The sequence below is a fragment of the Bos grunniens genome, chromosome 3, assembly GCF_055505025.1.
Source record: "Bos grunniens cultivar Pamir isolate PY7600 chromosome 3, Bosgru_T2T1.0, whole genome shotgun sequence".
NCBI lineage: Eukaryota > Metazoa > Chordata > Mammalia > Artiodactyla > Bovidae > Bos > Bos grunniens.
Window position 1 is genome coordinate 2,361,807 of NC_141167.1, and position 15,450 is coordinate 2,377,256.

Here is a 15,450-nt window from a genome sequence, read left to right on the forward strand (position 1 = left end):
CAGGGAGATTGCTGAATGCAGATTTACAAAGATTCGGCCTTAAAGTAGAGAGAGAGATCTCACAATTTTTTAGTCATGTACCTTCACTGGTAGATTTTGAATTGGGACCTATATCCTGCTTCAAACAGTCCCTGTAAATAACTCTGTCCACTGTGTGTTATCAACCTTCAAGTTTAGGGTCTTATCTGTGGACCATTAGTCTTTTGGTGGCAAAGATACTTTATCTATCTTTGCATCTCACACTTGCATATGTGTTTCATGATGTGCTTCCCTGAAAGGTTGAATAAGATGTTTAATGAAATAATGAATTGGGTCATGAGGAATGAATTTGTCAAACCAAATGCAGTGCCTCCCCCAAAGCCCTCTTGTCCTCTCCTCAGGACACATTGTCCCCATCTGGTCACCCTCCTTCACGTGGCTGTGTGTTTCTGCCCCAGTCTCCACAGGGCATCCTTCACCTCCTTGTTTCTCAGACTGTAGATGAGGGGGTTGAGCATCGGGATGACCAGGGTGTAGAAGACAGAGACCACCTTGCCCTGCTCCGTGGACTGCACAGCTCCGGGCTGGGCATACATGACAAAGACAGTCCCATAAAGGAGGGACACGGCTGTCATGTGGGAGCCACAGGTAGATAAGAGCTTGTGTCTCCCTCCTCCTGAGTGCATCCTCAGGATGGTCACTGTGATGTAGCTGTAGGAGATGACAATCACAAGTATGGTGCCCATGATAATGAGGCCACAAATGCCAAACAAGAGCAGTTCATTGATCGTAGTGTCAGCACAGGCCAGCTTGAGCAGAGGCGGCACATCACAGAAGAAGTGGTCAATGTGGTTGGAGCTGCAGAACGGGAGGCTGAATGTGAAGCTGGTCTGCAGAATGGAGTTGAGGCAGCCCCCAGAGTAGCAGCCCAGCATCAGGCGAGCACAGACTGAGGGGCACATGGAGATAGGATAGCGCAGGGGGCTGCAGATGGCCATGAAGCGGTCATAGGCCATCACAGCCAAGAGGAATCCCTCAGTGGTGACCAGCATGGAGAAGAAGAAGAACTGGGTGGCACATCCCTCAAAGGTAATGACCTTGGAGGAGGACAGAAAGTTGGCCAAGGCCTTAGGTGCAATGACAGACGAGTAACACAGGTCCACAAGTGAGAGGTTCTTGAGGAAGAAGTACATTGGGGAGTGCAGACGGGCATCCAGGATGATGACCACGATCATGGTGAGGTTCCCCAGGACGGCCACCACATACAGGACCAGGAACAGAGCAAAGAGCAGGGCCTGGGTCTGCAGACCACCCTCAAATCCATCCAGCACAAACTCCTGCAGAGGCATCACTGAGAGGTTTCCATTTCTGTGGGGTGACATGGCCCTGAGCTGATGATACCCAGAGTAGACAGCAGAGAGCAGGCCGGGGCAGCAAGAGGAAGCAGGTCAAGGTCACAAGGTCATATCTCTTGCAGACCAGAGAGCCTTCACTGCCCACTGACTAAGAGACCACAGCTGCCCATTTCTGATGCACTCAGACTAACCTGAAATGCAAAGATTTCCTCCAATTCACTAAATCACAAACATTCCCTCTGTGGTAAAGTCTGAGCTGCTATTTATTGGGGCAGGGGCTGGGTGCTTCAGTGAGACCTTGCAGTGTGAGCAGCATTGCAGGCCCTTGTCCCTCCTCTCAGAGAAAAGCTTTCCACCCCCAAGGAAATGCCTCCTAATGGTGCCATTTCCACACTTGCTCATGTATTTTATCTTAAATTAACTGTGCCTCAGTAACTAATTCATTAATTTTAGAAATGCGAACTGAGGGCCTCATACCTACCTGCTCTTGAGTTGGTGATGATTCCATCTCCAGGCAGGGAACAGAGCAGGAACCAGCCCCCATGAGGCAAATGTGTGTTTTCTGTCTGCTTCTCCTGCAACCCCTGAGCCCCATCTCAGCTTCACTGTCTGGAGCCTGGACCACGGTGTCATGGTGTCAGCAGAGCGCTGTGTATTCTTGAGGACCTCAGGGAGCCTCCTGCCAATGTCCCAATGTTGGAAAAAATGGAGAGGGGACACCACCTCCACAGTCTGAGAAGCAGCAGGACAGGGGCTGCGACACTCTCAGGAGATGGGCATGTCCTTCCCCGCCCTGGCTCCTGGGAACACCCTGTGAGGTGACTGCTTGGAGCCATGGGAGCCTCCAACAGTCACATTTGCTCAGTGTCTGTGTCTCCTGCTGGGTGCTGCTTCCTGTCCCTGTCACAGCCCAGACCTCCCTTGTCTGCACTGCACGGGGCTGACCACCACACTCACGTGGGACATGGGGACCCGCTGTGTGGTGGCCAGAGGGATGGTTGAGGAACGGTTGAGTGGGGAAGAATGGTGGGCACAGAGCCACAGTGCCTCTCGGGGGTGGAGGGTGGGGACGGAGGGTTTGTGAGAGGGTGAAGGCTGATTTCAAAGAGATCCCATGCTTCTTAGAGGTCAGATCTGCAACATCATGGAGCTGGCTGCCTTTGGAGGGAGAGAGTTCCCCAGAAGTGCGTGTGTGCAGGCAGAGGGTGGTGGTGAGTGGTGCCTGTTGAGGAGCAATGGCCCCCATGTTCCCTCCCAGCCTGAAGTTCTTAGAAGGTGATCCATGAGAGGCAAGACTTTCCAGTAGAAGTGCAAGTGAAAGAGTGGGTTGTCCAGCATTTCTTTCCTGGGCTATTTGACTCCAACCCTCACATGACAGCAGAGGGGACAGTCAGACCAGGGATGCCCAGGATGGCTCCTCTCAAATCAGGTTTTGAGCTGGGTGTTACGGGTGGAGCTGGGGTCTGCCCAACACACCTTGGTCACCCAGCCCGTACATGGACCCCCTCTGTGCATTCCCCAGATGGCCATGCCCTTGTTGTCCGTCTCTGCTCACTCCTGCTCATGCACACAATGCAGCCACTTTGACCAGAGTGACCAGCTCTCTCATCCACCATTCTCAGGCAGGCTGTCTTGTTTCTTTGTCCCCTGGGCTTCCCAGTTTCCTGTTTCTGTTCTGTTTCCCAGGACAATTCACCCACCTCAGAAAACTTGGGTCATCACAACAGTGACCCTTAGGATGCCTGGGGAAGCTTATGAGGAGAGGTTGACGTTTTCATCCTGAAAGCCAAGTTGTGGTTTGATTTTCGAAAAACAAACTCACATTCCTTTGGCTTGTTGAAATGACCCAGTAGGGCTGTGGTGGTGGCTTCAGTAAACCTGCCTCTGAGTTGATCCTGACAAATACTTTCCCAGATGAAGCAGAAGAATCAGTGTTGTCTATGAGACTCAATTTTAGTGACTGCATCCTGGATCCTTTCATTGTGAATCTAGTAACTCGGGTGTGGTCTGAGGTCCCACAGAAACAGCAGGACTGTGAGCTATTCTGAAATTCAGAGTCTTGGGCACTAATTAAAACCTACATTTATACAACATTCCCTGATTATTTTTACTCTCATTAAGCTCAGACACGTTGCCCTAACTGACCCTGCCCAGGGCAATTGAGAGTGGGGGACCAAGCTGTCCAGGATCCAGGCTCCCAGGACTCACCTGTCAGTGATGCTGACCACACCCTGCTGAGTGATGACCACACTGCTCCTGTGATGTCAGGAGGGGCATGGCTCACCCAGGACCCTGTGCTCCCGGGGAGGACAGGACTCCTCACCAGGTCTGTGCTGATGATAATGACGTGGCACTGAGAACCCCCTCCATCATCCACCTCTGGCTTGCTGTGCAGGGAAGTGAGAGGGAGGAGGGGACACGGGGGGAAGCAGGCTCTGGCTGCAGGAACTCCTGGGTCTTGATAGAAGCAGAGCAGGGGATGGACTCAGTCACCTGACTCTCCACATTATCTGTCATCTGGGCAACATGTCAGGTTCCTGTACTTTGGGGCCACTCTGTTGGGAAAATGCTCTCTATTTGCAGGTCTGGGACTTGAGGCCTCAAATGGCCAATTAGGTGAGACCTGGGCTTCTGAGTGCACTGGAACTCACAACCCCTGGGTCCCAGGAGCTGCAATCCTGTGGCCAATCATCCTTTGATACATCTCAGTCCAGTACAGGGGAGGCAGGAAGACTGAAGTCCATTAGGGAGCCCTGAGTGTGGGTGGGGCAAACAGTAGAGAAATGCAGACAACTTATACGGAGTCTATGGATATCCTTGGAAAGATCTCCCTGGGCAGCAGGTGGGACCTCCTGGCCCACAGCCCTTTCTCCTCCTCTGCTCCATCCTCATCTGTTGTTGTGAGGAAAAGTGACAGGTGGGGAGTCTGTACCCAGGGCAACAGCACAGCCCTTTCTATGACACTTCTTACCCTTATGACCCTTTTTCATGCTAAAATTGTCCTGTTTTGGCTATTTGCATTCTCTTCAAGGCAGCCCTACACTCAGTGTGTTCAGTAACTTCAGATGTGTCCAACTCTTTGCAACCCCATAGACTGTAGACCACCAGGATCCTCTGTCCATGGGATTCTCCAGGCAAGAATACTGGAATGGGTTGCCATTTTGTTCTCTGGGGGATCTTCCTGACCCAAGGATCAAACTCACGTTTCTTATGTCTCCTACATTGGCAAGAGAATTTTTTACCACTAGCATCACCTGGGAAGCACTAAATATATCCACTAAAAAAATGGTAATCCTGGCTGGAAAAGGAAAACAAATATACAAATGTGATAAATGTTTAATATTAAAACAGAAAATATGCTGGATAATGTTGTATGGTAAACATTCTTTTAAAAAAACATAAGACTGGGTGGCTCAATAATTATTTGAAAAAGCAGATTTCAGTACTAAATGTTCATATGGTGACATTTTATAATGAGAATGTTTTATCCTGGATAATGTGAGCTTTCAACTGGATAATGTGAAATTTTAAATTTGTGTACAATTAATGGAGATTTAAAATATAAAAACTGATAGAATTAAAGTGAAATGCATACATTCAAATTATAGTTGATGTGTTAACATACCTCTCAATAATAATGAAACAAGGGAAAATTGTAGTCATTTGTTAGACTGAGTCAAAATACTAATTTAATGGACCCACTTGGCATAGATGAGCGTTATACTCAGCAATCGCAGAACATAAATTCCCTTGAAGCACACTGAACATCACTGTAGAAAGGTGAATAGTGTCTCCCACAAAAATGTCGACCCAGACGTTCAGAAGGTGATCTTATTTTAATATAGGGTCTTTCCAAATGAATGAGTTAGGATGAGGTCATGCTGGATTAGGCGGACCCTAAATCCAATGACCGGTGTCCTTATAAGAAAAGAGACTGATACAGAGACACAAGACACGTGGATGAAAGGCATGTAAAGACTGGGCAGAGGTTGGAATGATGCAGGAACAGGGTAATGAACGCCAAGGATGCCAGGAGCCTCCAGGAAGAGGCAAGGAAGAATGCTTATCTAGAGCTTTCGAGGGCAGCAGGCCCTGCTGACAAATTGATTTTGGACATCTTTCTCCAGACCTCAAGAGAGTAAATTCCTGTTGCTATAAGTCACCAGTTTTGGGTTAACTAGTTACAGTGGCCCTGGTGACTGACACAGGAGGGCAGGGAGGGAGTTTTTTTTTTCCTGGCATGACCAGCAATAACCTCTACTCTCCTATCTCAGGGGTGGGCCATCTCTCCAGCTCTATGTAAAATGCACTCTTCAGAGATCTTCATCACCTTTCTTAATTCTTCCTTATTCTAGTTCACTTATTTCTATTGTTTAAACGTGATAACGTACTCTAATTACTTCTGAAATATTCTTTAGAGAAATGTTTATATTGCTTCCCTTTTGAATTTTTCAATAATATATATTATGTAACGGACATTTCCCCCCTCTAAGTGTATATCTACAAAAGAAATGGATTCCTAAGTAGAAAGATGCATTTTTCTCAATCTCATTAAGTTTCATATTAATCTTACATTATGAAGGTTCCCTTCCTTACATCTTTCTTCGTTTTTGTCAACCAATTACTCAGTACTCAGGCTAGAGGCCTTCCCTTTTAATGAAGTTCTGTGGAATTGAAGCAGTCTATAAGGTGCCCTAGTGACACAGTATTGACTAAGCGTCAGCAGAAAGGTTACCCATGCCGATCCATCTCTTCTGTTCTAGTTTCTTCACCTAGTCTCTGTGTGTCTGGACTGTCTACATTCATGACTTCCACGAGGACAAGAGGATGAATTGTTCTTGCTGTAAATCATTCTGGCTGTTCAGTGTTCTTGGTGAGCAACTGCAGCATATAAAAGTCTTCCTTTCTCTACTCATCTGGCCAATTTTCTTACAAAACTTTTCTAGCAATGTAACACATCCAGCAGTGTAGGAGTCTCTGTTTGTCCCATCCTTGGTCATATTGACGGGTATATAAAATCTATGCCATTTATGGAAAACCACTTCAGTATTCTTGCCTTGGGAACCCCATGAACAGTATGAAAAGGTAAAAGATAGGACACTGAAAGATGAACTCCCTGGGTCGGTAGGTGCCCAAAATGCTACTGGAGAAGGGTGGAGAAATAAATCCAGAAAGAATGAAGAGATGGAGCCAAAGCAAAAACAACACCCAGTTGTGGATGTGACTGGTGATGGAAGTAAAGTCCTATGCTCTAAAGAGCAATGTTGCATAGGAACCTGGAATGTTATATCCATGAACCAAGGCAAATTGGAAATGGTCACACAGGAGATGGCAAGAGTGAACGTCGACATTTTAGGAATCAGTTAACTAAAATGGACTGGAATGGTTAATTTAACTCAAATGACCATTATATCTACTACTGTGGGCAAGAATCCCTTAGAAGAAATGGAGTAGCCATTATAGTAGTAGTCAACAAAAGAGTAGTCAACAAAAGAGTCTGAAATGCAGTACTTGGATGCAATCTCAAAAACGACAGAATGATCTCTGTTCATTTCCAAGGCAAACCATTCAATATCACGGTAATCCAAGTCGATGCCCCAACCAGTAATGCTGAAGAAGCTGAAGTTCAATGGTTATATGAAGACCTACAAGACCTTCTAGAACTAACACCCCCAAAAGATGTCCTTTTCGTTATAGGGAACTGGAATGCAAAAGTAGGAAGTCAAGAAACACCTGGAGTAACAAAGAAAATTTGGCTATTGAGTACGGAATGAAGCAGGCAAAGGCTAATAGAGTTTTGCCAAGAGAATGCTGAGGAAGGTGTTCTTATCTCTCCTTGCTCTTCTTTGGAACCCTGGATTCAAAAGAGCATATCTTTCCTTTTCTCCTTTTCCTTTCACTTCTGTTCTTGTCAAAGCTACTTGTAAGGCCTCTTCAGACAATCATTTTTGCTTTTTGCATTTCTTTTTCTTGGGGATGGTCTTGATCCTTGCCTCCTGTACAATGTCACAAACCTCTGTCCATAGTTCTTCAGGCACTCTGTCTATCAGATCTAATCCCTTGAATCTATGTCTCACTTCCACTGTATAATCGTAAGAGATTTGATTTAGGTCATACCTGAATGTCCAAGATGGGCACAATAAAGGACAGAAATGGTATGGACCTAACAGAAGCAGAAGTTATTAACAAGGGGTGGCAAGAATACACAGAACTATACAAAAAAGATCTCACAACCCAGATAATCATGATGGTGTGATCACTCACCTAGAGCCAGGCATCCTGGAATGCAAAGTCAAGTGGGCCTTAGGAAGCATCACTACAAACAAAGCTAGTTGAGGTGATGGAATTCCAGTTGAGCTATTTCAAATCCTAAAAGATTATGCTGTGAAAGTGCTGCAGTCAATATGCCAGCAAATTTTGAAAACTCAACAGTGCCAACAGGACTGGCAAAGATCAGTTTTCATTCCAATCCCAAAGAAAGGCAATGCCAGATCATGGCATCTGGTCCCATCACTTCATAGCAAATAGGTGGGGAAACAATGGAAACATTGACATACTTTATTTTTGAGGGCTCCAAAATCACTGCAGATGGTGACTGCAGCCATGAAATTCAAAGACACTTACTCCTTGTAAGAAAAGCTGTGACCAACCTAGACAACATACTAAAAAGTAGAGACATTACTTTTCCAGCAAAGGTCCGTCTAGTCAAAGCTATGGCTTTTCCAGTAGTCATGTATGGATGTGAGAGTTGGACTATAAAGAAAGCTGAGCACCAAGGAATTTATGCTTTTGAACTGTGGTATTGGAGAGTCCCTTGAACTGCAAGGGGATCCAACCAGTCCATCCTAAAGGAAATCAGTCCTGAATATTCATTGGAAGGACTGATGCTGAAGCTGAAACTCCAATACTTTGGCCACTTGATGGGAAGAAATGACTCATTTGAAAAGACCCTGGTGCTGGGAAAGATTGAGGACGTGAGGAGAAGGGGATGACAGAGGATGAGATGGTTGGATGTCATCACTGACTCAACAGACAAAAGTTTGAGTAAACTCTGGGAGTTGGTGTTGGAAAGGGGGGGCCTGGCATGCTGAAGTCCTTGGGGTCATAAAGAGCTGGACACGACTGAGTGACTGAATGAACTGATAATCACCAAAAGATATGTACTGAGAACTTACCTATGACAGCAGCTTACAAAGCATTTTATGGGATCTACAAACAAAATAAATCACTTCTAACATTGTGCAGTGATTTCCACTGATATCTGAAATGTACGTAATGTAAACAAAAAGACAATATGTAGGATTAAAAAAAAATCTTTTTCTTCAGATTATTGGAGAATTTCTATTCCATCAATATCTGACCAGCTTTCTTGATTTATTCCAAAGTCTTAATTAATGCTTTTCTAAGAACAATAAGTTGTTGTTGTCCAGTCATTAAGTCATGTCCAACTCTTTGCGACCCGATGGCCTATTGCCTGGCAGGCTCCTCAGTCCATGGGGTTTTCCAGGCAAAAGTAATGGAGTGGACTGCCATTTCCTTCTCCAGGGGACCTTGCTAGACCAGGTATTGAACCCGCATCTCCTGCATCAGCAGGCAGATTCTTTACCACTGAGCCACCAGGGAAGCCTAAGAACAATGGATACTTCACTGTTTGTACATTTAAATTTTACATGTTGATGATAATTACACTCTTGTGTAAGAAGAAAAGAAGATTGCACTTGCTTTTTTCCATTCCAAATCTGGTTTAAGATTAGGAGTCCAGTGCTTTGGAAAACCCATGGAATGGGAGAACAAGTGAGAGACAGGGAGTGAAACAAGCAGGAAGAGAAAAGAGGGAAGAGGAGGAGCAGGAAGAGGGTGGGGAAAAGAGGCTGGGGGTGGAACGACACTATCACTTGAAAGTTAAGAAACCATGTCATTTGTGGAGCAGAAAATGTGGGGATTTCGTTTTAAAAATTGCATTCTCAGATAAATATAGTCAAGTAGGACAGACATAGAATTAATTTTGGAGATCAGTGGGCAAAAGAGTTTGACAGAGACCGTGTCATACATGTTAAATTGAGTAATCGTGAGCTGCAGAACAATAACTTAGCTGTCAGCCCCTTCAGGCAGTTCTCCTGGGAGGGGAGAGCAGGGAGATGGAGAGCCGTGATCCGACAGACAGGCCACATTCCTACTGACCCTACAGAGTACAGACCATCTCCATGTCCAGGGGCCTTGGGAGTGACTGAGAGGGGATGATTCTACTAAAAGGAGACATGTTAAGGAGGCCGCTGGGCTCTGAGTCCAGGCTGTGTGTTGGGTCCATGGAGCACAAGAACAGAGGGCTGAATGGGCAGGTCGAAATTAAGGGTCCAGGAAGTCTGGGACAGAGAGCAGGGAGCTGTGCTCACCAGCAAGAAAGTGTACCTTCCCTCTCCACTGCCTGCTCTCTGTTTCAGCCACCGTGAGCTTCATCCTTATTCAGAGGTGTCTGTGCTGATAAGGTCCCATTTCTTATGGTTGCAAATAGTCAGGACAGTGTTACCTGTCAGGTTGGAGGGTGAACTTTGGGTGTCAGGCATCCATGTTGGCTCCCTGGGGCTCCCAGCTGCTGTCTGAGGGGAGAAACCCAGGACAGGGAGCACTAGGAGTGTCTGAAGCAGGAGCGCAGGTGCTCCTTGCTGCCTTGTTGGGTGGTGGCTTCAGTGAACAGAAGGGGGAGGAGGAGGAACAGCCCCGCTGCAGGACTGAGGGGAAGTATGGTCTTCCTAACCCCCTAATTGGCTGTGGTGACCCAGGCTATCACCAAGGAAGGGGCCAGGATGAGTGTCATCATGCCCGCCCCTTCTATGTGCTCCAGGGGAGATTGCTAAGCACATATTTACATTAGATTCATAGATGAAGTGGAGAGAGAGTCCTAAGCCTGTTAGTTTCATACCTCTCCTGGAGGATGTTGAACCTGGAATACACGTTTTGTTTCAATACTCTGCTCATTACTCTGCCTGCTACATTATCCAGACTTTGAGATTAGAATCTTGCCCCATTATGGGCCATTATTTTTCCAGTGGCATTATCTATCTCTGCATCTCAGACTTGCATGTGTGGTCCAACATGTGCTTCCACAAAGGACTGAGTGAAATGGGTGAAAAAATGAATTGCATGAAAGAATATATTCCTCAAACAAAACCCAGTGCCTCCCATAAAACCCTCTTGTTATGTTCTCAGGACACTCTCTCTCTGTCCACCCTCCTTCACGTGGCTGTGTGTTTCTGCCCCAGTCTCCACAGGGCTTCCTGCACATCCTTGTTTCTCAGACTGTAGATGAGGGGGTTCAGCATTGGGATGACCAGGGTGTAGAAGACAGAGACCACCTTGCCCTGCTCCATGGACTCCACAGCTCCCGGCTGGGCATACATGACAAAGACAGTCCCATAAAAGAGAGACACGGCTGTCATGTGGGAGCCACAGGTGGAGAAGAGCTTGTGTCTCCCTCCTCCTGAGTGCATCCTCAAGATGGTCACTGTGATGTAGCCATAGGAGACAAGGACCACGAGTGTGGTGCCCACGATGATGAGGCCACAGATTCCAAACAAGAGCAGTTCATTGATGGTAGTGTCAGCACAGGCAATCTGGATCAAAGGAGGCACATCACAGAAGAAGTGGTCGATGTGGTTGGAGCCGCAGAACGGGAGAGTGAATGTGAAGCTGGTCTGCAGGATGGAGTTGAGGCAGCCCCCGCAGTAGGAGCTCAGCACCAGGCAGGCACAGACCGAGGGATGCATAGTGATGGGGTAGTGCAGGGGGCTGCAGATGGCCATGAAGCGGTCATAGGCCATCACGGCCAAGAGGAATGCCTCAGTGGTAGCCAGTAAGGAGAAGAAGAACAGCTGTGTGGCACATCCTGCAAAGGTGATGACCTTGGAGGAGGACAGAAAGTTGGCCAGGGCCTTGGGGGCGATGACAGATGAGTAACACAGGTCCACAAAGGAGAGGTTTTTCAGGAAGAAGTACATCGGGGAGTGCAGACGGGTATCCAGGGTGATGACCACGATCATGGTGAGGTTCCCCAGGATGGCCACCACGTACAGGGCCAGGAACAGAGCAAAGAGCAGGGCTTGGGTCTGCGGAACACCCTCAAAGCCCTCCAGCACAAACTCCTGCAGAGGCATCACTGAGAGGTTTCCATTTTTGGGAATTGACATGGTCCTGAGCTGGGGGACACAGGGCAGAGAGCAGAGAGCTGGTGGGAGGCAGGGAGAGAGAGCAGGTCAAGGCCACAGGGTCATACTCTCTTGCAGAATAGGAGCCCTTCAGTGCCTCACTGCCCACTGACCAAGGGACCACCAGCTGCCCAGTTCTGCTTTCAGATGAGCTCAGACTGGCCTGAAATGGCAGACATTCCTCTGATTCATATCTTCATATACTTGCTTGGAGCACTCCCTCCGTGAGAAACTGAGTGTTGCTGAGGATCTGAAGGGGCGTCACAGGTGTCTATCTGAGCTGAGAGCCTTCAGTGTAAAACAGCAATATAACCATGTTTCACTCCTTTCAAGGAAATATTGCTTCACCTCAAGGATGCTCCTAAGCTGTTGCATTTACACATCTCACTTAAGTATGTAATCCTGTGTTTTCTGCACCTTATTTTATTGATTCACTAATTTCAGAAGTATTATTAAGCACTTTCTGTTTCAGGACTGACCTAGTAATTGTTCCACTGCTACACTAAGCTGGCAGCAGAGCAGGGACCAGTCCTCACCAGGCTAATTCAAGTGCTTTTTGTCTCTCTCCCCTGCGGATGCTCAGCCCCAACTCAGCATCTTTTTTTTTTTTTTTTTTTTTTGAGCCAGGGCCAGTTCTCTGCATCATTGAGGACCTCAGGGTGCTTCTTGCTAATGTCCAGATGTTGGATAATTCATAGAAAGGGGACAGCCCAACTCTATGGTCTGAGAGGCAGTGGGACAGGGGCTGTGACACATTCAGGACCTGAGCATGTCCTCCCCTGTCCTTACTTCCATGCCCCTGGCTCTTTGGCATATCCTTGTGGGTGATTGCCCAGAGTCATGGGAGCCCTCCAACACTGTCACATCTGCTCAGTGTCTGGGTCCTCCTGCTGGGTGTTGCTTCCTGTCTGTCACAGCCCAGACCTCCATTGTCTGTCTTGAGCAGGGCTGACCACCACACTCATATGGGACATGGGGACTCACTGTGTGATGGCCAGAGGAATGGTCCAAGGAGATTGAGTCTAAGGAGGTAGGAGTGGGGAAGGAAGGTGGGCACAGAGCAACTGTGCCTCCCAGGGAGAGGAAGAGGATCAGTGAGAAGGTGGAGGCTGATTTCAGAGAGATTCCATGTTTTCTAGGGATCAGAACTGTAGCATCATGGGTCTGGCTTTTTTTGCATGGAGTGAGCTCCATGCAGGTGGGGGTGTGCAGGCAGAGGCTGGATGGTCAGTGAAGGGAGAAGAAGGGATGATCCTCATGTTCCCTCTCATCCTGAAGTTCTCTTGGAAGGTGGTCTGTGAGAGCCATGGCATTCTAACAATACAGGGTGTGGTGAAAGAGTGGGTGGTCCAGTGTTCCTCTCCTGGGCTACTTGAGCCACTCTCACAGCAGAGAGGATGCTGGTAGACCCCCTCAAATTCAAGGTTGGACCTGGTGCTCAGGGTGGAGTTGAGGGTCTGCCCCATACACCTTAGCTGTGCGCCTGGCCAGACCCTGTGCCCACACACTCACACCTGAGGGGCCATGCCCTTGCCCTCTGCTTTGCCCACCCACGTGTTCACCCACATAATGATGTCAAATGTGACCAGAGGGGCCATCTCCTACCCACCACCCCAGATTGGGTGACCCTGCTTCTGTGTCCCCTGGGGTTTCCAGCTTCATATTTGAAACTATGTCCCAGAACAATTTGTCCACCTCACGGGCCCTTGGGTCATCACAACAGTGACCCTAGGATGCCTGGGGGAGTACATGAGAAGCAGTTGGCGTTTTCATTTGGGAAGCCAAGTTCCTGGTTTGGTTTTTGAAAAAACAAACTCACATTCCTTTGGCTTTTGAGTTGACCCAAGTGGGGCTGTGGTGGTAGGTTCAGTAAACCTGCCTTTGAGTTGAGCCTGAAAAGTACTTTCCCAGGCGAAGCAGAAGAATCCATGCCGTCTATGAGTGTCTATTTGTAGTGACTGTGTCCTGAGCCCTTTCCTTGTGAACTCTCGTTACTCGTGTGGTCTAAGCTCCTACAGCATCAGCTTGAGAAGCCAAGAGCTTGTCAGAAATGCAGAATCTTGGGCACCAAAGTAAAACCCACATTTACTGTAGAACCCCTGATTATTTCTACTCTCATTAAGCTCAGACCCACTGTCCTAACTGACCCTGCCCAGGGCAGTGGGAAGTGGGGACCTTGTTGTCCAGGATCCAGGTTCCCAGGACTCACCTGTCAGTAAGGCTGACCACACCCTGCTGAGTGATGACCGCACTGCCTCTGTGATGTCAGGAGGCACATGGCTCACCCAGGACCCTGTGCTCCCGGGGAGGACAGGACTCCTGACCCAGGTCTATGCTGATGATAATGATGTGGTGTTTAGGGCCCCCTCCCTTGTCCACCTCTGGCCTCCTGTGCAGGGAAGTGAGAGTGAGGAGGGGGACAGAGGAGGGCAGCAGGCTCTGGCTGCAGGAACTCCTGGGTCTTGATAGAAGCAGAGCAGGGCATGAACTCAGTTCACCTGCCCCTCCACACTGTCCATCAGCTGGGAAGCACATTAAGCTGCCTGCACCTTGGGGACACTCTGCTGGGAAGATCTCTCCAAGGGCACAGCAGGTCTTTGGGCCTTGAATGGCCAATTAGCTGCAGTTGTTTGTGTTCTGGCCTCTAAAGTGCCTGGGACTTCCACTTCTACTGTGTCCCCTGTGGCAACCATTTTCTGACCCCTCTCACCTGCAGGGCTGGGAACCGAACCCAGAAATTCCTCTGAACCCCAGAGCAATGAATAGGAGGTAAGTGCTGAGTCTAACAGCAGAGCCCATGGCCTTCCCTCAGGGGCAAGAGGTGTGAATCCCTGGGCCCAGAGCTCCTCCTCATAACCAAGCCCTCCTGCTATATTCCCACTATGTTGGTTGAGAAAAAGTGACCTGGTGTGAAAGAGTCCTGCCTTGAGGAACTGGGTCCCTCCCTTCTATCATGGTTCTCCTCGCTCAAGCCCCATGACCTTGTGCAAATAGCTCTGTCCTTATCACACGTATCAGTTAATTTAAGAGCATCCTTTTTTACATTTTTTATTTCTAACATACATATTTAAAATTATCTATTTAAAAAAAATTCAAAATGAACATCTGTTTGCAGAAATCCAAGCAATGAAGACGTGGCAAAGGAAAAACAGAAACTTTAACCCATGAAAAAACCTCAGTCCTATTTAGAACCACGTGGATTCCCTACAGACATGTGTGCATGCTGGTGGGTTTTATTTTATTGGTTTTAACTTTTCTAAAATATGGATCACGACATTCATTAATTCTACAAGATGATCTTTTCACTAATTCTATGAATATCTAAGTCAGTTTTTTGCCTTTAATGGATATATTAACTAAATTTATTTATCCATCGTATTAGTGGACCATGAGACTATTTTTTCTGTTATAAACAATATGGGGAAGAATGCTCACTCTGTCCTTCTGGTCACATTGCTGGGGACTGGCAGCTGATATTTATGCCTATTCCCTACTGCCCTCTCAGACCTGGTACAATTTCCGCCTCTGGCATCAGCACATGAAAAATTCACATGGGTCTCCCCTCAGTACTTAACATCTTTAATCTTCTGAATATTTGTGTATCTCACATGGTGTGACGACTAGTTGCATCAATTTGACTGGGCCAGGGGATGTCCAGATATTTGGTCAAACATGATTCTAGGTATTTGGGTGAGGGTGTTTTTGGATGGATTTTAAATTGGTACACAGGGCAAAGCAGACTGCACTCCCTAATGTAGGTGGGCCTCGTCCAATCAGTTGAAAGCTGGAATAGAAGACCTTGACCCACCTCTAAATAAGAAGGAATTCCATCTGCCTGACTACCTTTTAAGCTGGGACATCAGGGTTTTCCTGTTCTGGTACTCGAAACTGAAAACAGCAGCTTTTCCTGAATC

At 47.4% G+C, this 15,450-nt stretch overlaps 2 protein-coding genes across 2 annotated transcripts; both read right to left on the minus strand.

Moving 5' to 3' along the window:
• Positions 1-410: 410 nt before the first annotated feature.
• Positions 411-1,361, minus strand: LOC147374835 (olfactory receptor 9S13-like). Its single transcript, XM_086375341.1, has one exon. The coding sequence runs from the start codon at positions 1,359-1,361 to the stop codon at positions 411-413; it is 951 nt and encodes a 316-aa protein (XP_086231467.1).
• A 9,206-nt stretch (positions 1,362-10,567) lies between these two features.
• On the minus strand, positions 10,568-11,518 carry LOC147374836 (olfactory receptor 9S13-like). The gene has a single exon (XM_086375354.1). It carries the CDS (start codon positions 11,516-11,518, stop codon positions 10,568-10,570), a length of 951 nt encoding a protein of 316 aa, XP_086231480.1.
• Positions 11,519-15,450: the final 3,932 nt, after the last annotated feature.

Coding starts and splice junctions, on each gene's coding strand:
- LOC147374836 (XM_086375354.1), bottom strand. CDS start 11,518: ATGTCAATTCCCAAAAATGGAAACCTCTCAGTGATGCCTCTGCAGGAG.
- LOC147374835 (XM_086375341.1), bottom strand. CDS start 1,361: ATGTCACCCCACAGAAATGGAAACCTCTCAGTGATGCCTCTGCAGGAG.